The sequence below is a fragment of the Pinus tabuliformis genome, chromosome 9 (genome assembly GCF_031772625.1).
Source record: "Pinus tabuliformis cultivar Carrire ecotype Pingquan chromosome 9, CPIR1, whole genome shotgun sequence".
Classification (NCBI taxonomy): Eukaryota; Viridiplantae; Streptophyta; class Pinopsida; order Pinales; family Pinaceae; genus Pinus; species Pinus tabuliformis.
The window spans coordinates 1,964,245,996-1,964,268,970 of NC_142307.1; the positions used below are offsets into that span (position 1 = coordinate 1,964,245,996).

At 35.9% G+C, this 22,975-nt stretch overlaps 1 protein-coding gene across 2 annotated transcripts; it reads left to right on the forward strand.

Moving 5' to 3' along the window:
• The first annotated feature begins 17,848 nt into the window (after positions 1 to 17,848).
• On the forward strand, positions 17,849 to 21,128 carry LOC149156853 (ETHYLENE INSENSITIVE 3-like 3 protein). 2 transcript variants are annotated; one of them, XM_089438689.1, is made up of 3 exons: positions 17,849 to 17,989; positions 18,206 to 18,375; positions 18,872 to 21,128. In XM_089438689.1, the coding sequence occupies exon 3, from the start codon at positions 19,201 to 19,203 to the stop codon at positions 21,091 to 21,093; it is 1,893 nt and encodes a 630-aa protein (XP_089294815.1). In that variant the 5' UTR covers positions 17,849 to 17,989; positions 18,206 to 18,375; positions 18,872 to 19,200; the 3' UTR covers positions 21,094 to 21,128. The 2 variants fall into 2 exon arrangements, with proteins under 2 accessions (XP_089294815.1, XP_089294814.1); XM_089438688.1 differs by lacking the exon at positions 17,849 to 17,989 and having other exon boundaries at positions 17,996 to 18,375.
• Positions 21,129 to 22,975: the final 1,847 nt, after the last annotated feature.

A 22,975-nucleotide genomic window follows, 5' to 3' on the forward strand; every position in this document is an offset into this window, starting at 1 on the left:
ATTTGGTATCAGAGTTGTTTTGGCTTCAAGGGGACACCTTTGTTACTGAGGGGTTTCACTCGGGCTTGTGGTAGACCCTGTTCAGTGGGAGATCTGTGAGATCAATTCTGGTGGTGAAAGAAGATGGCGAGCAGCGGAAAGATAGAGATCGAGAAGTTCAATGGTCAGAGTTTTGAGTTGTGGAAACTCAAGATGGAGGATCTGTTGGTGGATAAAGATCAGTGGATCGAGGTAGATCCAGGTATTAAACCAACGGGAGTGACCGATGAAGAATGGAAGAAGTTGGATCGGAAGGCGAAGAGCACAATATGATTGTGTGTCTCAGATTCAGTATTGTTGAATGTATCAGGGGAAGCTACGGTGAAGGCTTTGTGGGACAAGTTAGGGACTCTGTACCAATCTAAGTCTCTGGTGAATAAACTGTTCCTACGGACAAAAATGTATAACCTGAGGATGAAAGATGCAGACTCGGTGACAGAGCATCTGAACGCTTTTAATATTGTGGTAAGTCAGTTAGCATCTGTTGATATTAAAATTTCAGATGAAGATAAGTGCATTAGTTTGTTGTGTTCTCTACCAGATTCGTGGGATAGTCTGGTTATTGCAATAGGTAGCAATGCAACTGCTTTGCAGTTTGATGAAATAGTTTCAACCTTGCTGACGGAGGAGATGAGACGGAAAAATATGGAGAGCCAGAATGGTGATGCCTTGTCTGTACAAGGACGGTCCCAGAATAGAAACAAAAATAAGTCATCGAGTGGGAGATCTAAATCTAGAGAGAGATCTAAATCTCCAGGAAAACCTATAAAGGTGGTGTGCTGGAAATGCGGAAAGGAAGGGCACTTCAAAAGGGACTGTAAATCTAAAGCTCCTGATAAAGGAAAGGGATCTGATGATGCTCCTTCTGCAGAGGCGAAAACCACCTCAGATGAAGGTGGGGATGTGTACTTGGCTTCTTCAAGTACACATGTAGATCATGAGGCATGGTTGATTGACTCAGGTGCATCCTTTCACTTCACTCCCCATAGAGAGTGGTTCTATGAGTATGAGAAATACGATGGTGGTGATGTCTTCTTAGGAGACGATAGGAAGGCTAGAATCATTGGTCGTGGAAAAGTAAAGTTGAAAGGGTTAGAACACTTCCGGGTGTTCTGCATATTCCTGCATTGGCCAGAAATCTGATTTCTGTAAGCAAGTTGGATGATGCAGGTGTAAAAACAGTGTTCGAGAAGGATACCTGTAAGATGGTTCGGGGAGCACTGGTATTGATGCGGGGAGTTCGGACTGGAACTCTGTACAAGCTGCAAGGTAGCACTGTTGTTGATGGGTGCAACAGTTCTGTAGTTCCTAAAAGTGGAGCTGAAAATCTAGTGGTCTCTGGAGAGAAGACCATGCTGTGGCATCAAAGGCTTGGACATATTGGAGAGAAGGGCCTTCAAATACTTCATGGTAAAGGTATGGTAGAAGGTATGAGTAATAGCTCTCTGGATTTTGATTTCTGTGAAAATTGTGTATATGGGAAGCAGAATCGGGTGAGTTTCCCCTCTGGTGGTAAGAGGGCGAAACAGATATTAGAGCTTGTGCAAAGTGATGTGTTTGGACCTGTGAAGGTTCCATCACTGGGTAAGTCTGTGTACTATGTATCATTTATATATGACTTCTCAAGGAATACATGGATATATTTCCTTAAGAATAAATTTGAAGTCTTTGACAGGTTTAAAGAATTTAAGGCTCTGGTGGAAAATCAGACAAAGAAGAAGATAAAGGTGTTGAAGACAGATAATGGTGGAGAGTTTTGCAGGAAGGAATTTGAAGAGTTCTGTAAGAAGTGTGGTATAGCACGACAGAAGACTACTCCATATACACCTCAGCAAAATGGAGTCGCAGAAAGGATGAACAAGACGTTGATGGAAAGGGCAAGAAGCATGCTCAGTGGTGCCGGGTTAGGACAGGAATTTTGGGCAGAGGTGGTGGATACTGCATGTTACTTGGTCAACAGGTCACCTTCATCAGCGTTGGAGGATAAGACTCCACAAGAAGTATGGACTGGTAAGAAACCCTCTCTTTCACATCTGAGGGTATTTGGATGTGATGCATATGTACATGTTCCAAAGGAGAAACGAACCAAGTTGGATAGTAAATCTGAAAAGTGCATCTTTATTGGGTATAAGGATGGTTTAAAGGGTTATAAGCTTTGGAACCCAGTCACACGGAAGGTTGTGTACAGCCGAGATGTGGTGTTCAGAGAGGTAAAAGATGTTATTAAACATGAAGTCCAACCAAAGGAACCTGAGAAGATAGAGTTTGAGCTAAAGGAGGAAGAATCAGACTCTGCAGCAAAGGAGGAATCAGAAGATGAAGAGCCACAAACTCCGGCTTTGAGAAGATCAGTTCGAGAAAGAAGGCAGCCAGAAAGGTATAGTCCTTCTGCTTTTTGTTCAAATTTTTCTTTGTCTATTACTGATGATGATCCCAGAACTGTGAAGGAAGCAGTAGATTCAGAGGATGGAAAACTCTGGAAAGAGGCCATGGTTGATGAAATGGCATCTTTGCACAAAAATGAGGCTTGGGATCTGGTGTAGTTGCCGACTGGAAGGAAACCCATTGGCAGCAAATGGGTGTTCAAAAAGAAGACAAATGCAGAAGGGAAAGTGGAGAAATACAAAGCTCGGTTGGTAGCAAAAGGATATTCCCAAGTGCCGGGAATTGATTTTGGTGATATTTTTTCTCCTGTTGCCAAGGTAACTTCTATTAGGTTTCTTTTATATGTTGCTGCTGCTTTTGATTTTGAGGTAGAAAAAATGGATGTGAAGACAACATTTCTTCACGGGGATTTGGAAGAGGAAATCTACATGAAGCAACCTGAAGGCTTTACGGTGAAGGGTAAGAAAGAACTGGTATGCAAGTTAAAGAAGTCTCTGTATGGGTTAAAACAGTCACCAAGGATGTGGTATCAGAAATTTGATACATTTATACGGGGACTTGGCTTCACTAGAAGCAAAGCAGATCACTGTGTGTATTTTAAATTAATTGGTGACCGTGTTATTTATCTGGTCTTGTATGTGGATGATATGTTGCTGGTTGGAAATGACAAAGAAATTATACAGGATTTGAAGACCCAATTGTCCTCCAAATTCGACATGAAAGATCTTGGTGCTGCTAACTATATTTTGGGCATGGAAATTAAAAGAGATCGGGCAAAGAGGAAGCTCTGGTTAAACCAAAGGAAGTATGTCGAGACAATACTGCAGAGGTTTAATATGCAGGGTAGTAAACCGGTGAAGGTTCCTATTCCTGTATGTGTGAGGTTATATGCTGAACAGTGTCCCAAGACACAAGAAGAGGTAGAGGAAATGTCCCATGTTCCATATGCGAGTGCAGTCGGTAGCCTGATGTATGCAATGGTCTGTACTAGACCAGACATTACACATGCAGTGGGAGTATTGAGCAGGTTTATGTCAAAACCAGGGAAGGAGCACTGGACAACAGTGAAGCGGGTTTTCAGGTATTTGCGTGGCACTAGTGATTATGGTTTGTGCTACCAAGGAAGACCAGGATTGGACAGAGTGTTGGATATTCGTGGCTTTGTTAATGCAGACTGGGCTGGAGATTTGGATCAGAGAAGATCTACAAGTGGGTATGTGTTTAACCTATTTGGAGGTGCAGTCAGTTGGATGAGTAAGAAACAATCTATAGTGGCACTATGAACTACAGAGGCAGAATACATGGCAGCCACTCATGCAAGCAAGGAAGCAGTTTGGTTGCAGAGATTGTGTTCAAGTATGGGGTTAGTACAGGGGGCTATAAGAATAGATTGTGACAGCCAAAGTGCAATTTTCTTGGCAAAGAACCCTGCTTATCATTCAAAGACAAAGCACATTGATGTTCAGTATCACTTTGTGAGGGATATGATAGAAGACAAAAAGGTGTTGCTGGTAAAGGTGGACACTTTGAAGAATACTGCAGATGCATTGACAAAATCTGTGAGCTCTGAGAAGTTCTCTTGGTGTAGAGAAACAATGGGCATTTCAGGGCTGGAAAAATGACTAAGCTCTCCTGTGCCCCCCTATGGAAAGAAAACAACAAGTGGGAGATTGTTGGGTTGTGTTATATTCTTTCCACGACTAACCTATGTAGTGAACCGGGGGTTAGAGGGGCGGCGGAGCCCCCCCTTTGTTGTGCCGATTGTGCAGCAGGGAGGTCACGGGGGGGGGCGGCAGCCCCCCCTATCTGGGGGGTTTGAGGGGGGCGGGTAGCCCCCCTCTACGGGGTCTGGGGCAGCGCCCCGGGAAAAAAATATTTGGACCCTATATTAGGTTGGGAGAACCTACCTATGGTTTTTCGGTCCATGGTTTTGGACGCGACGGTTTTCGGTCCATGGTATTGGATGCTTCGGCATGTATAAATATGTATTGTAACATTGAAAGGAATATAATGAAAAATCAAGCTAGTAGTCCCGGTTTTGGGATCCAAGGGAAAATCTCTGTGTATATGTGTTTTATGTGTTATGCTCTCGCATTGTTTATTTTCTGTGTTTTAGAATTCGTATGCAGGTAATTTTTGTACAGGGTTAAAACCTACAACGACTAACACAATCGTGCTGCCATAGGGAGCACTAGTTACATAAAATGAGGCTGACAGGCCTATGGTCAGCGGGCTAAAGGGAATTGGGATAAATATGGCTGCGCTCCCTCGAGAGACGCTCTATGTTTTATAGGACGAAGTTACTGCAGAACTGCAAGCTAGGGAGGGTCGTGCACTCCAGGTCTGAGCGGGCAGTGCATCAACATTGAATAGTTGAGCTTGCAGCGCTACAAGGTAGTGGCACAGAACCAACAACTAGAGCAGGTGGTCGAGGAAGCCTGCCAGATGGTCCCAGAGCTAGCCATCGAAGCAGAAGAACTAGTGGAGGTGCGCATCCGGAAATTAGCAGCAGGGGTGCACGAGGCAAAGGATGAGATGGCCAGCTTTCAGCTGGAGCTGAACTTTTAGATAGTCGAACTACAATTGAAGGCGCAACCTTCAACTCCGCAAGAGATTAAGGAACAACGCACCAACGTGATTATAGCAGCAATAACGGAGGTCAACAATGCAGTGAAAGATTGCACAAAGCTATTTGAGGAGTCGCTTAAGGTTCTCACTACTCTGTAGGAGGACACGAACATACAACACCTAGAAATAGAGGCATGCGAGCTACAACAAAAATATGATGAAGTAAAAGGGACCATGCAGATAGTTTCCCTTACACAGAGGATCGCACGGATGCAACAAGCTAAAGTGCTCAAGGAGCAGGTGGATGATGCTTGACATAAGGAAACATTTTTGAAGGCATGCTTATAGCTGTGGATTGATGAGGCATATATCATTGCAGCCTCTATTGAAGCGAAGCTCGTGCAGATGCAAGGAACACAGGAACAGGTTCAGGGAGGTAGTTTAGTTATAGTGGTCTCTGAACAACGCATCTAGGAAGTGCAACAGGGAGCCGCTCAGTGCACTGCCAATCTTGTAGCGATCCAGGTAGAGTTGGGAGGTCTTCATGCAAAGATCTCCACACCGACAGAGTGACTTGAGGGCAAGTCACGATGTTTGTGTTGGGGGCTTGTTGGGTGTGGGATCCCCCAAGGGAAGTTTTGGGGCTTAAAGCCTAGATTTTGGTCAAAAGTTGTAACCCCAATGTAAATACTCTGCATTTTGTGGGTGCGGAGCGCGTACTTTGTGAAAGAGTCATAGGGTTGTTCGCCCTCAATTTTGTAATGTAATGTTGGCTGTAGAGATCTACCCATGGTCTGAGGACCATGGGGTTGTATAAATAGAGCGAGGCTCTAAGTAATCAATAGATCATGGAATAATAAGGATAAGGATGAAGGATTGAGTCGTATCTGAAGTGTAAAGTCTAGTTTTGGGTCGTAGAGTAGGAGAAAGCTCTGCAACTGTGTGTGAAGGGCGAGTTAAGTTTGTAACAGTTGGAGCATTAATAAAGAGAAGTTTCATATCCATTCTATGTATTTATTTCCTGTTTTATGCATATGTTACATTGAATATACATTGCACTTTTAATGCTTATATGATGTGTGAATATGTATGAATGTGTTGAATAAGTGAATGCAAGATAGAATATATGTTTATGTGAAGTTAACTAATATCTTTAAGAAGATAAGTAAGATACACGGTGTAATTTGGGGAAATAGCACAGGACGCTACCATAGCAACGCGAAAGCATCTCAGCCCCTGGTTAGGGTTGCACTAAAGGCGATTATAACAGATCGTGAAGGTATTGAAGGTTAGAATAGTGCACGAAGTAACCTGCGTGAAGGTAGGCATAGTTTATCGAAACCAACACCTCAGACATCTCAAGGGTGTGGAAACTTGGTTCCAGCATCCCACACATACTACTTCGAGTGAGACTTCAGTCGCGCTCCGCAGGCTGATGTCGAAAGGGCCAGTAGTGTAGGGATTTGTTTGGCTAATTAACTCTGAACTTGGGTCAGGCCCCATCAATCCAACATATGTGACCTATCACAATTAAAAATAGTTGATGTGTGATATACACCATGTTGCAAAGAAGAAAATGCTTCACTTGGAAGTTTCCCTTTATCTTCATGAATGAAAATGTACAATGATGTGTTGTGACTACAACAAGTTCTGACACATTGTGTCATAAAATAAAGGACAAATTGAATGCAACACATTGTGTCATGACAAAAGACAAATCAAATGTGATATGCACCATGTCACGATGAAAAACAAATTTGGGGTGATACGACATAGGAAAATCAAGTTTCTATTTGATGCAAAAAGATAATTTTGGACAAGTTTTTAAAACATTTTGAATGACAAAATTGCCTCTCAAGCAAGGGGAAAGCTCAATGCACATCTTCAAGAGCCTAGTGAGTTCTAAGAGAGAATCACAACAAATTTCATTAGAGGTTTAAAAGTAGAGAAAATCAATATTCAACAAAGTTCATGTGATATTATTTCTATGCCAATTTTCATTCTTGGAAGAACTTATGTTGAATGGAGATGGAGTTCGAAATGTATAGAATTAGGAGAATTTTGAGGTCTAAAATGAGTCTCCTAAGGAAAATAATAAAATAATAGCTATGAATTTTTAAAGAAAAAAGGAAAAAACATTTTAAATATAAGCCTGAAAAATTACCTAAACTTGCAAAAAACCACCATTCGGACAAAACTGTTAGATTAACAACAATTATGCATATGAAATACACAACAACTTACAAATTTGATATCTCATAAATTCATAACTTAGCTCAAGGTGTCAACATTTCAAAACATTTTGATGATATGTCTATCAATCAAATAACATATCTCTTTAACCTTGTCATTTTAAGTCATATGTCCCAAAAAGCTTGAATATCAGTGAATACCTCAAGATCAACCATGCATCGACATCTTAGAGTCATAGAATTTACTTATTAATTGATTTTTCTATTACCTTCTGTTGTGGTAAAACACAAACCCCCCAGTTTTCACTTAAATTCCATTATCGGGACCCTTTTAATTGATTGCTTAGTATTATTACTTTTAGATTTTGATAATATGGATTGCTTAAATGAGTTCGATGTGTTCTTATCTACCTATCATAGCTCGTTTCATCTCATTTGGACATTTGGTTTGTAAATGACATCTAATTGTTGATTGGAAGTTCTCATCTTCTTTGGCCTTATAGATTGTACACTATCCTCTTATTTTATTAATTTTATTTCTATTTTGTAGATACTCAATTGTATTTGTATATAATATTTTTATGTTGTACAATATGTATTACTTGCATAGCCCCTGAGACAAAGGATGATATGTATGCTCTAGGCCTAAATCATATTATAAAGTGGTCATGGCCAAAGCTTTGAGCCCAATCTAATATATCATAACAAAAAACCCATCCAAGCGCACTTATATATTGGAAATATTACAATGGGGGTTTGGTTATCGTGCATACTTTCAAAACTCTGATATCACTATAATCCATAACCTCTGATATGGCCCACGTCTTTGCCACGTTTAACCTCTGTTTTCGCTATTCCTCTTGCATCAGAAGTGCCCCATCAGAACTTTTGCGGTTTAGTCACTTGATTCCCAGACCCGATTTGATAATCAACTGCACTCTATAAATATATCACGTTTGGCTGAATCAGAACTCTTCAAAGGCATACCACTCCAAAACTCTGATATGCGATATTGCAAAACCTTCAGTTGCCAATATAGTATCACCTCCGATCTCCGATTTTCTCTGATCACCCATGTCCGATATCGCAAAAACCTTCGATTTTCTCAAAGCTTCGATACACGAACCCAATTTAATTTAAATTTTGATTAATTGAAATATCGCGTCCGTTCTCATATCGATGCTTTTGTTTTGTGTCACAACTTAAAATTGTCAATCACCAACTTGGTGACGAACTTGATATCGTTATTAAAACGAATTCATCATGATATCACATCCGCCCATATCGCAACTTTCATATAGCGTCACCTCTAATAATCGTCGATCGCCAATATCTTATGTAGATGCGATTAGCTTTAATTTTTTAATCTGATTTCACGTCTGTTGTGTTGGAACTTTGCAATATCGCAAATTTGTGAAGTGTGTCATGTTAAAACCTTCGATATCAAAACCTCTGATACCTATCTATGTTTGCCACTTGTCACACTATGGTTTGATCACAATTATAAAGTATGTACATATATTGTCTAATAGTTTCGGGCTATTGTTACGATTTTCTCTATGATTTGTTAAGATATGTGTGAATTAGAATAAAACATTCACTGTTATGTTTTATTCCGATTACAGGGATAATCCAAGGGGTCGATTATGGAAGATCTTGTACTTTCGATAAACTACAACCACTTTAAAATTTTCGAACTTTGGTTATATAATACATTTATTATTATAAAGGGCCAATGTTATATGTATCAGAGTTTTGGTATTACAAAATTATTTGATCAATAAACTACAACCACTTAATGAAAAGACAAATTTGCTTTATAACCTAAAAGTCACTATTCATACCCACTGAATATAGCAAGTATGTCATCTGGTCTAATTTTAAAAGCTTTGATATCCATACCCCCAATACCACTCATTCTCTACCACTTGTCACTTCCTAATAAACTCTGTTTGACTCAAAAAGGGATAAACTCAGGGTTCGCATGTCCTATTAGCGTTGTTTTGCGCCTCTCTATGCAAATGCTAATCTTATTCCATGTATCCCAATTTGAAACCTAAAAAATCCACGCATTGAAGGTGAAGCCTGAAAATTCCACTCATTAAAGGTGCCTTAATATGAAGCTTCTTGAAACTTTTAAATTATGATTGGTTAAACAAAAGTATTGTAAGTATTTCATCGATAAGGTGAAAATGGTTTGATAAATTAAAGAACCAAAATAGATTAAGCATTTTGGTTTGCAAGGAAGATTACTTTTAAATATTGAATATTGTTTAATAATTTTGAAATTTAGTGTATGTGAAAAAGATGATATTTTTAAAATGATTTTCTAAATATTATATATATTTTTTATATTTTATTATTATTATTATTATTATTATTATTATTTAAGTGTTAATAATTATAAGTTAATTTATTATTATTAAGAAAAGACATACTCTAATTTATAGGTGAAATACATTTTTTTATTAATATGGTAAAACAATTTCAAGAAAGAATGTGATTTTTGGCCATTTAGAGTGCATTTTTTAATGCATAAATCGATTCAACACCCTAAAAAACCTCTTAGGACACTCAAAGTCTACAAGTTAAACAACTTAAACCCAAGTTTTTTAAAATATCAGCAAGATTTCTGTTAAAATTAACAAGAAAAATTGTGTGAAAAAGACCATTCAACACCCTCAGCCAGAGTTTTGTTAAAATTAATGAGAAAAAATGTGGGAAAAATACCATTTTTTTTATATAATTTAGACTAAGCCTTAAAAAATATACATATTTTAATATTTAATTTTAAACCATTTAATTAAATAATTATATAAAAAAGAATTAATATATTTATTACCAGGGATTGGAGACTTCAACAGTGAATCATATTGTTAGAGATTTTCGGACTAACATTTATTACATAGTGTTAGTCCGGAAATCTCTAACAATATTTATTACCATTTAATTTTATAATTTTTAAAATGATCAATTAAATAATTATATAAAAAAAAAATTAATAACTATAATATTAATTTTAAATATAAAAAATATGATTTGAATGAACAATAATACAAAATCTGTTTGTTACAATAAAATAGTTATGTTTGTATCAATAATTAATAATTATATTTTGATGTTTGAATATATTATTAATGTTAGATATCATTTTTTGGGATTCAACTGCATTAAGTAAGTCGTTCATTTATGACCATTTCCATGAGAGGTAGTCGTAACTGACTAATTTCTCATGATTTTTGAATAGTCCACTTAGCAGTCATTGCATCGGGTGATGCTCACAAGGGTGAAGAAGTGGGATTGGAACTAGTGAAATGAAATAAATCACATAGCGTCTATCTTCACTTCCGAGGCTTGCACCCGGTAACCAGGACTTCCCGGGAGGTCACCCATCTCGGATCGCCTCTAGCTCAAGCGCGCTTAATTGTGGATTTTTCCCCACAATCAAGCCCACTTAGCTTGCTACCCCATTTGCAAAACCTTAGCAAGTATTGTACCTCATGAATCATTCAAGTAGAGTTCCCTTCACTCTTTTGAATTAAGTATTGGGGGTTTTCGCAGTGCATTATATTAGTTATCATTTTTTGGGATTCAACTACGTTAAGTAAGTCATTCATCTATGACCACTTCCATGAGAGGTAGTCGTAACTAACTAATTTCTCATGATTTTTGAATAGCCCGCTTAGCACTCATTGCATGGAATTTTCCCCACAATCAAGCCCACTTAGATTGCTACCCCATTTGCAAAACCTTATCAAGTATTCTACCTCATGAACCATTCAAGTATAGTTCCCTTCACTCTTTTGAATTAAGTATTAGGCGTTTTCACAGTGCATTATATTAGATATCATTTTTTGGGATTCAACTGCGTTAAGTAAGTCATTCATCTATGACCATTTCTGTAAGTCATTAAGTAAGTCATTCCTCATGATTTTTGAATAGTCCACTTAGCACTCATTGCATCGATTATTTAGCAAGTCATTCATCTATGACCATTTCCGTAAGTCGTTAAGTAAGTCATTCCTCATGATTTTTGAATAGTCCACTTAGCACTCATTGTATCAATCATTTCTTGGTAAGTAAGTCATTCATCTATGACCGAGGTAATATGACTAATTTCTCATGATTTTTCAATAGTCCACTTAGCACTCATCAGTGGGATTCAACTGCGTCCGAGGTAGTATGACTCATTTCTCATGATTTTTGAATAGTCCACTTAGCACTGATTACATCGGTGGGATTCAACTGCGTTAAGTAAGTCATTCATCTATGACCATTTCCGTAAGTCGTTATGTAAGTCATTCATGTCGTTAAGTAAGTCATTCATCTATGAACATTTCTGTAAGTCATTAAGTAAGGCTTTCATCTATGACCGAGGTAGTTTAACTAATTTCTCATGATTTTTGAATAGTCCACTTAGCACTCATTGCATCAAAAGTGGGATTGAAGCTAGTGAAATGAATCACATAGTGTTAATCATCACTTTCGGGGCTTGCACCAGGTAACCAAGACTTCTCGGGAGGTCACCCATCCCAGATCGCCTCTGGCTCAAGTGCGCTTAACTGAGGAGTTTTCCCCACAATCAAGCCCACTTAGCTTGCTACCCCATTTGCAAAACCTTAGCAAGTATTGTACCTCATGAACCATTCAAGTAGAATTCCCTTCACTCTTTTGAATTAAGTATTAAGGGTTTTTACAATGCATTATATTAATTATTGGGGGTTTTCACAGTGCATTATATCAAAGATCATTTTTTGGGATTAGATTATTAATGTTTATATTTTTATGAAGCATATCAAAATGTTTTACATTTTTGATATTAATAAAAAAATTATATATATATATATATATATATATATAAAATTTAATATAAATTATTTTAATAAAAAAATTAAAATTAAAATTATTTTTTAATATTTTTATTTTTCATTTAATAAATTTGAAAGTAAATAAACTTATATTTAAAAATGATTCAATTTTTTCCCATCACGGAGTACCAAAATGGATTATTAAAAATAGAAATGGAAACTTAAAAAAAAGAGAATTTCAATTATGAAGAATTACTTAAAGTAGAGAATCAATGAGCATACTTTTGCACTCTTAGAAATAAGTGGAACTAAAACTAAAGTAGATTAATAATAAATATAATGATTATTATTTTTCCTTAAAAGTAAATAAATCTATATTAATATAAATACTATAATTATAATTTTCTTTAAGAGGTGATTTCACGACATCAAGGGGGCATGAGGCCCTTGCGAGAGTAATTATTGGCAAGATGGTATTTTGTTTGGCGATATAGGTGGTGACCCTCGAAGATAAAGCTAGGCTCTACACCTGACTCTGCATGGGTCGTGCGTGACATTTTCTTAACTCTCATAACGTGAGATACCTACCCAAGTCATTTTGTAATAACTACCAAGAGATGGGAGATTGAGGTTTTGTTCACTTCAATGGTTTCGATAACTCATTTCCTTCTGTCTACTTAGGAATGGATCGTCCCTCCCATGGCGGATTGAATGCGGAAAGAAATTTCTTTGATAGTAGGAGAAAGTTCATTTATGAGCTCACTCTGAGGCAGTGTCGTGGGATGGTTGAGATATGGTTTATGCAGTACACTTGGCTTTTATTATGGGAATCTCAAGGGGAGTGGTTCATTGTTGGTACTAGATACATCATGTTCATAGCTATTTATATATATTCCACCATGGTCTCAGGGTGGTGGAAAGGTGGTGGTTATGTGGCTGATGACCTTAAGGTGCAACAATTATGTTCTCCTTGGTGGTTAGCAATTGACTGTGTTACAGTCATAGGAGGTCTGTGTACACTGTTAATTCCAAGGGTGATCTTAGTAGGGTGGCATCATTGTCTGTCAAAGAGTTGGGTAATACTGTGTCCCATAGTCTTTTGTTGTCGGGTCCTAAGTTCTTCACCAAGGTGTCTTTTGTTTCATATAGGGTGGCAATGTTCTTTGTGTTCTTCTTACATAACTCAGGATTAGTCCCTCCTTTGAATTGGTCGTTTTCCTTCCCTCAATGGCACCATAAACCTTTGACCCTACCGAGATTTCCTTTAATTGTCTAGTGTTGGTCTGCGGAGTGTGGTACTGGGGTACCTTCTCCATCTAGTTCTAAAAAAAACTATGGTTCTGCTAGTTCCTTGTTAATTCAAACATCTTAAAATTTGGTACATTCTAGTCCTCGTGAAATTTGGGATTCTAGACAATCGAAATGGATTGTGGTTCCGGTTTGTAAGGGGATTCAAGTAATTCACTTTCGCCAATAGTTAATCCTCCACAAAGTTGTTGGTGAGTTGATGGTTCGTGTTATGGTGTGGTTTCACCATTCAGTCATCACTCACAACTTGTTAGTTCTTATTATTGTGAGGTTTTACAATCCTGTTATTAGTCATAACTTGATAGTTCAGTAAGCTAGAGTGCTCATCTTGTGGTTTGTTTGTAGATTTTATGCTGAAATGGCTCCTTGCCAAGGACTCCCCAGCTGAAGGGGTGGTGCTCTAGGGGCATCATCTTCCAGACATCATTGACTATTTAGTTGGGAATCAGTGGCAAACTTCTTCAATTTCCCCCGCTTAAGGTTAGAAAGGAGATTATGCATTTGGAAGCTAGAGAGTTTGGGGGTCATAAATATCATTCTGATTCAAAAATTGGTGGTAGCAGCCTAAAATGGGTTCCCGATCCAGGGAATTTTACGAAGAGAAGATTGCACTTCTTCCACTCAATAACACTACACTGTCAATTGGAAACGCTACTCAACATGGTAATTCGTGACAAACAGGTTGACAACTATAAGCTCTTTGTAGGACAGGAGGAGATTAAGAGAATATTGAGAGACATCAGGTATGATTTGGATGATATAGTGGTTAGATTAAATCGAGTGGAATGATTCATGGTCTCAGACTCAAAGATTGACTCTAATGACCATTAAGACGAGGCTGCAGTCATCAATGCCCCACCTTTGAACACTCGCCATGCAAACTCTTCTCCTCATTCATTAGTTATCATTTTGGACTAATAAGTCCACCATGCATTTGGTTCTAGTTTTCTCAGTTGGAATTTACTCGTTGTTTTTGTAATCAATATAATATTATTTTTTTAGTAATGCCTGTGGTTGTTACTCGTTGTTTTTGTAATCAATATCATATTGTTTTGTTAGTGATGCCAGTGGTTCCTAATTGTTTATTTTGTTATGTCAGTTCTGGCATTTGGTTTACTTCAGTAAGAGTTTAAAGGATTCCCCTTATGCAATCCAGGGTATTCACATCCTGTAATCCTTTCACTATGTGTAGTCTCAATTGCGTTTTGTTTATCCTGGAAGGTAGTCATGATCCTCTAGGTGCTTAGTTGGCATGAATGTTTACCAATTCAATATTTTTTGATAATAAAAAAAATCATTTAACAAAATTAAAAAAAAAATACTATAATTTTGATCTCTTGATCTATAACATCTTTTGTATTATATGTTAATAAAAAATAAAAAATTATAATTTAATATAATTTTTTTAATAAAATATTCAAAAAAATAAATATGTGTAAATAAAATATTTGAAATACTTTTTCCTTTTGGACATTGAATATTTGATTATATACAACATTAATATATATATATATATATATATATTTTTTTTTTTTTTCATTTTATTTCTATAAATAGATCTTCAAATGGTTTATTTAAATTTTGTGTTGATTTTTTTTTGAAAAGTATAAAATTTAAACATTTTACTCACACTTTTTTTTTTTACTTTTAATTACTTATCATTTTTTAAAGTTAGATATGAAATTATATTATGTTATGTGGACATTGAATATTCTATTTATGAGTGAAAGTGAATTATTTTTACCACATTCGATCAAATCGAGCGACCATTATGATGTTGAGATTATTGATGTTTTATAATGATTTTAATTAAAACAAACATAGCTTTTCCAGAATATTTTATTTGTATTTATAGAGAGACATATGCCAAATTCACATTGAGCATGGATGAAATCACGCATCACTTTCATAATTGGTTGTAGAATGCCAGTGTTAAAGCAATTAAGTTACTTCACATGGACATTAAAATATTTTATTTATCATATAGAGTGAGGGTGATATATTTATAACCCATCTCCTTCCTATTCATTTATAATAATTTTAATAAAACTATCTAAACATATATATTCATTTTTGTTTTTTATTATAACCTACAATATTTTTTATATTTAGAAAATATTCATTTTTATTTTAAAAGGGACACATGTCTCCACTCCCTCAATCTAGGTTGCATAATTGCATAGTGATGTGACAATGGTGACTAAAATCTATAAAGATGAGACAACATAAAGGGAGAATTAAAAAACCTTGAATTAAGTTAATTTAATAAATTTTCTTTCTTCCCCTTCATGTTGTCCCATCTTTATATATATATTTTTTGTACTCTCACATCATCATTCAAAACACTGAAGATGGGTGGGTAAGAGTCTATTTCATCTTACTTACATAGTTCCTTCTCTCCAAAAGTCTATCTACAATATGAACAACTGTAAAAATCTGCATTCAAATATCAATAAATTTTTTATGACTATAATTTATTTTCAAATCTCACATATATAAATATATTTTTCAAAATATTTGTCACGCTATCAACTTTCTTGATATTTTAAGCCAATCAAAATTATAGTGATGTTGGAATGTTTTCCTTAATGCTTTCGAATATAAACATAAAATGTTAAAGAATTCTAAGTAATCTCTTACCTTTTTAAGATCAATAAACCATATTAATTTTACTAAAAAATTATATATATATATATATATATATATATATATATATATATATATAATTAATTAATTTTCAAAATATTCAACGCACTATCTATTTTCTGGATTTAAATATGTAAAGTGATCTTCTAATGTTTGAATTAATGCTTTCTAATATAAAAGTAAAATGTTAAGTGAAAGTTAATCATTTTCATCATATAAAATATTTATATTAATATAATCTAATTAAATTAAATTAAATTTATTTATAGATAAATGTCTTTCATTAATCACATCATTAGGATTTGGTCCATGTTTCAAACCAACTAATGTAGATCATCCTCAGGACAAGGTGAGAAAAAATCATACAATCTTCATGAATAAATAGTATGGATGCATCATTGCCCAAGGTTAGTCGCTGAAAACTAGCTGTTAAAAACTCCATTAAAAAATTCTTAAAAAAGGTAGATAGGAAATATTTAATATTCTAAATTTAGTTTAATATTCTAAAATTAGTTATAAATTATTTAATATTTTGAATTTAGTTATAAATTAGTTGTTAGGATGTTAAAAATAAGTTAAAATTATTAATAAAAATAGTTGTTAGGATATTATATATAATATTAAATAATAAAAAGATATAAGGGGGTTATAACTATTAATAAAAATAGTTGTTATATAATATTAAATAATAATGAGTTTAACATATTATAATGTACAAGGTTAAGAGAAGGATAAAAAGGGAAAGGGAATTATTTATTATTATAGATTTAGTTATAAACTAGAAGATAAGAGTACGAATAATAGTAATGTATCGTTAAGAATACTTTAAAAATTAATAAGGGTTAAAAATAAGTTAAAAATAATTTATATTTAAATACTAATAATGTTTAATACCAAATTATTATAAAGAATAAGGTAAAGAGATGTTAAAAGTATATATTAATGTAGTTAGGAGTTCATTAATTTATTAAGAAAAAATAGGGTTAAAAAGCGAATCAAAGTAAAGATAAAGGGATAATATAAGTTATAAATAAAAAGAAAAGGTGAGAGGGAATTGTACTATAATATCAAGCACTTAGGAGCTTGAATTTTTTATTTTATTTTTAATTATGTTAAATAGATAATATGATATAAATCTATAAAGAAAAAGGGGAGGAGGGAAAATTATAAAAAAGGGGGTTGAAAAAGATAGGAGAGGATCAGAATCCAACTCTTACCCAATTTCCATCCGTCATCTCTATCGAGATTTCTAGAATGCCTCTCAATCTTAGTAGCCTCCCTAAGCTTCCTATGGTGAAAATGATCAATCCTAGTAAGGACTTTGGATTCCTCAATAGAGACATGGTCTTTGGATTTATTTTTATTTTATTTTTTTCTTTGTAAGAAATATCTTCACATTCTATATAAAGAATATGCATGTTTAGATTTCTCAAAAGACTATTTAAACTCAATAACACAACTTAAAGCCATAATAATAAAATTCACAATTAAACATAAATAAAGAAGATAATAATCCTTCCTCTCACCAAATCATATAAACAAACAAACAAAATTTATATATATAAAATAGAAAATCCATTTTCTATAATATAATTAATATATTATTATTATTATTATTATCCAATTTTAAGGTCACAGCCAAACCAGACACCAAATTAATATATGAGACTTTCTTGTTTGTAAAACAAGAGACCCATCTCAGCGTAGTAATTTGACTATACTAAATCTACTCAAATATACATACTCTACCCCTCATTGATAAATTCTAATTCTAATTAAATAATATTAATATATATTCCATCTATCATAAAATATCCATTAATGTAAAATGCATGATGTCGATACCCTGAATGGTCAATGGGTATCTTTGCACGATGCTCAGAAATTGATAAGCAGACTGTCAATATCACTGTCCACGCATTTCCTCGATAGAACATACTTGGATAAGAACATGCTTGGGTTCCAAACACAGTTTGCCTACCAAAACGATAAATTAGTTAGATGTAGACGTGGGCGGAACTCGCAAATCCATAACAATACGATGTGAGTGATATTAAAATATGCGTTCGCTGGGTTGAGGGCTCCAAGTAATCTTAGAATTTCTTTTTTACCAGGGTGGGACAATTAGCTCCCTCCTTACCATAAATAAAAATAGCCATGCCAATCAAATCTTACTCTTAATTTTGACTACTTGCTAATTCAAGCATTCAGCCTCGCCATGGGTTATTGATTGCTCTCTCTTGCTTGAGTATTTTACAGTGCCCTCACATGGTATTGGGTTGTTTGACCCTGTTTTCACATAATGCATGGATGGGCTTAAAGAAACGCGATCAACATATATGGTATTGGGTTGTTTGACCCTGTTTTCACATAATGCATGGATGGGCTTAAAGAAACGCGATCAGCATATATTCAACCAGCAGCAGCAGGTATGCAAAGAATCCATTGCTACAGTTTTGGAATGGTAGCGAGTTTATCTTGTATTTCAGGTCTCTGCAGACACTAGGGTTTTTAGGTTTTGGAGGATTTTCCGTTTTAGAGTGTTTGCTTTCTCTAGTTATTGGTAATTAATCAGCTCAGTGTTTGGATTTTGGAAGATTTTTCATTTCAGAAATTCTGGGTCGTTCAATTATTGATAGTTCTACTGTTTTAGATCGTCTGTAGGGATTCGGGCAATTATTGCTTCAGAGCTTCTCTAGATTATTAGTCAATCAACGGGGCTCTTTAATTCCTATGCTGTCAGTGTTTTGGAGGTTTTAGGTTAATCGGCCTTTCGTGCTTTTCTGATATGTTTCGATTCAATCTAATCAGATTGTGCTGTTGCCCTATATTCTAGGATTTTATTTATTTATGATTTTAGCTTTATATTTTTAATTTTAATGAAGTTGCTCAGAAAAACACACTCGTGGCTGCACTGCATAACAGGGACTTCCTTCAGCTTAGGAACTAGGTATGAGGAGCAGACATTCCACCAAAGTTGCCTGGGATTTACATCTATTCTCAAATTTTTTTGGGACATGTCATTTAGGTTGGGCAGACCATGGCATCCTCATACTGTTTTGAGAGATGTCATTTGGGTGTGACAGAGTATGGCGAGAATGGAACCCTGGTGAATTGCTTAATATCTGTCGACCTCAGGCTCCGTTGGCTATTGGAGGATCTTTGCTATGGATTTGCCAGGTCGGTTGTTGTTTTGATTGTTAATAGTTGCTGGTGGGAGTCATAAAAGCCTAGACCTTTTGTAAACTAGGGAAATGGAAGAGCCACTGGTTACCGAAAATGAGGCCGGAGAGAATTCAGATATTGATGTTGGGGATGTTGGAGAGGGGATGGCTGAAGAAGATGTTAGTGATGAAGAAATTGATCTCAATGAATTGGAGAGACGCATGTGGAAAGATAAGATCAAATATAGACGACTTAAAGAGCAACAGAAAAACATACATGAGAATAATAATAATAATGACAAGCGAAAGCACAAACAGTCATTGGAGCAAGCTAGAAGAAAGAAGATGGCACGAGCTCAAGATGGTATTTTAAAATACATGTTAAAGATTATGGAAGTTTGCAAAGCACAAGGTTTTGTATATGGTATAATACCTGAGAAAGGGAAGCCTGTAAGCGGTGCTTCAGACAACATAAGAGCGTGGTGGAAAGAAAAGGTGAAGTTTGACAAGAATGGTCCAGTAGCAATTGCAAAATATCAAGCTGAGAATAGTCCTTTGGGTGTACAAAAGAACCATCTGATAGCTACTTCAACTTCTTATTCACTTCAAGATCTTCAAGATACTACTTTGGGGTCTCTTCTATCTTCTCTAATGCAACATTGTGATCCCCCACAACGAAGGTTTCCTTTAGAGAAGGGAATTCCTCCGCCTTGGTGGCCTTCGGGAGATGAAGATTGGTGGCCGCAATTGGGTTTGCAGAAAGGTCAAGGTCCTCTCCCTTACAAAAAGCCCCATGATTTGAAAAAGGTTTGGAAAGTTGGGGTTCTCACTTCTGTGATTAGGCACATGTCTCCCGATGTTGCAAAGATTAGGAAAATTATCAGACAGTCAAAGTGCTTGCAGGATAAGATGACTGCCAAAGAGAGTGCAACTTGGTTGGGAGTATTGAATCAAGAGGAAGCTTGCATAAAGCAGCTGAATCAAATCCATGGAACGTCAAAAAGCTCTTCTATCTCAGGAAATGCTAATGATGCAGGGTGTATGGCAACAAGCAGCGCCAATGAGTATGACATCGATGATTACACTTATTCTCCGAGTTCAGATTCTACAAAAGACGATGCCCAAAATGAACAGACAGACGTTAATCCTCATGAGCACAACCCAAATTTACGAGAAGGCCATACAGCTTCTGAAAGAAATAGTTTAAATAATAAAACCACAGACAACTCATCTGTAGCTGCTCGAGGTGGGCGGTTGATATCAAATTCTAAGAGAAAAAGGTCTCATAGCAAAAGTTCAATACAAGAGCAGCGTCCATTTCTGTGCCCCCATGAAGGTTGCTTGCATCAGGATCAAAGAAATGGGTTCCTTAATATCAGTCAGAGGAATTCACATGCAAATAACTGCCATCACAAGTCTGGAACAGAGGGATACATGGGTGCAGGTACTGGGGTAAATCAAGCAGAATTGTTTATAGAGCCTTTGTCTCAATACAGCACTGGGTTTCCTTCTGTCCATGTAAGCTCTCACTCTATGTATACTGAGGGTGATCAGCATGAATTATTCACAGGTTTCCATAAGACTGGTGTACAGCCTGAAGGTCAGCCAGGTTTAAGTAGATTCAGCGAATCAGATCGAAGTTTGCATACTAGACAGCAGCTGCAACAAAGTAGTGATGGGAATCAAGTTGGGCGTGCAATTGTAGAAATCCAAGATGGTGCAGGTCCGGTGTTTGGGCCTCCCTTACTAGTGGACAGTAGTTCAACTGATCTCTGTGGAGATGTAACTAATTGGCAAAGGGATGGTTTCAACAGTGTCACTGGAAAGCTTGTTGGGAACCACTTTGAGCCTCAATCTGATGGCCTGCCGGTGGATTATGGATTCGGCAGTCCTTTTGATTTTGGAATTGGTACTGCCAGCACATTGGATGCAGACCTGGACTTCTCCTTTGATGAGGACTTTATTCAATATTTTGGAGCTTAAAGTAGCCTCTTGAACTAGAATGAAGGTTTATGGCACAGTTTGGTATGTGACAAAGGTGGCTTTAACTCCCTTTTAAAAGCTCTGGTAACATTTCTGCTTTGTTAAGCCTCAGGCAAACATCTGCTTGTACCAGATAAGAACATTTTTCTGGTTTCTAAGGAAACATCTCTGGGAAAGAAAGGAAGATCAAATGAGTGAAATGCCACATAAGGGTTGTGATTATCAACATGCCAAGTAAAGCAAGTTGTCATGATGAAGTGTTGTGCAAGGTGTTGTAGTAACGAAAGAGCTTATGGTTGTTAACATCCTAGGTTGGTTTTGTCTCTGCCCTGATTATTACCTCCAAAACTTCTCAACACTTTTGATAAAACTAATGATAAACAAGTTCTTAGAGAACTGATTGAGTCCATATACATGGAATCACATGTATATGGACTCAATCAGTTCTCTAGTTCAAGGATGTGCATTTATTTCTTGTTCTCTACAAGATCATAACTTTGTAAATGTTATCAGGAGGACATTTCAAATATTATATATTTGTGGTCTGTGGAGGACCATCAACAACCTTAACTTGCTAAATCATTCTTCTTGGGTTTATACAACAACTTTTATTTTGATCAATAACCAGACAAATCGATTTGCAACTCCAGCGAGTTTATACTTGGATAAGTTTTTTTTCGTGTTTCAATGGTTCTGTCATTCAGCTTTTGCTAGGACTTGGAAATTTCATTACAAGATACCAATGGAATGCCTTATTCTTTGTCATTTCTAAAACATATATTTTTCAAATTGTGGGGACTAACCTGCGCAATTTATTTTCACAGTTCAAGCATCATTTTCTGTTCTTCCTGTGAGGGACTTCTGAACCTATGCGTTATAGGTGAACACATGATCTTTTGCACTTCACAAACTTATTCCTCTCTCTCCCCCGCAGCGTAAGGGCTCACTTCATGAAATGCTGTTGGGGCTGTTGCATATTTGCATTGTAAATATGCAAATATGGATAACATCCACCTTCTATATATATATTTTCATCAATGGAATGCCTTATTCTTTGTCATTTCAAATATTATCTATATGTGCTCTGTGGAGGACCATCAACACCTTTAACTTGCTAAATCATTCTTCTTGGGTTCATATAACGACTTTATTTTTTTTGATCAATAACCAGACAAATTGATCTAAAACTCCAGCGAGTTTATACTTGGATCAGTTTTTTTCATGTTTCAATGGTTCTTTCATCTTTTGTTAGGACTTGGCAATTTCATTACAAGATTCATCAATGGAATGCCTTATTCTTTGTCATTTCTAAAACATATATTTTCAGATTGTGGGGACTACCCTACACAACTTATTTTCACAGTTCAAGCATCATTTTCTGTTCTTCTTGTTTCTGAACCTATGTGTTATAGGTGAACATAGGATCTTTTACACTTCACAAACTTATTCCTCTCTCCCCCAGTATAAAGGCTCGCTTCATGAAATACCTAATTAGCTGCATCTTTAACATGTTTTTTTGACTCAAATTTTATGTGTTTTCACGATGGAACCAGTTTGGCATATTTTCAGATGGCACGAAATAAGGCTTAGAATTTAGTTTTGACCAAAATTCTTTGGAGTGAATTATGACTATGAAGTATTTTTCTTTCATGTATGGCCAGTGTTTAGTAGGCTTTGGGATGTTGCTTCTAGTTAGTTCTGTATTTGATGAGCCTCCTCTTATGTAGCTTGAACATTATGCTTCTCAGTGGATAAATCCTGTAAGTAGTTTATGGTTAACTGTAGCTGCAACGTATGATATTATAGAGCTCATATATCATCACTTTAGGTCTGATGTTGGAACTCCTATGTAATCTTACTATTTTTTAACAAGAAGCGAGAA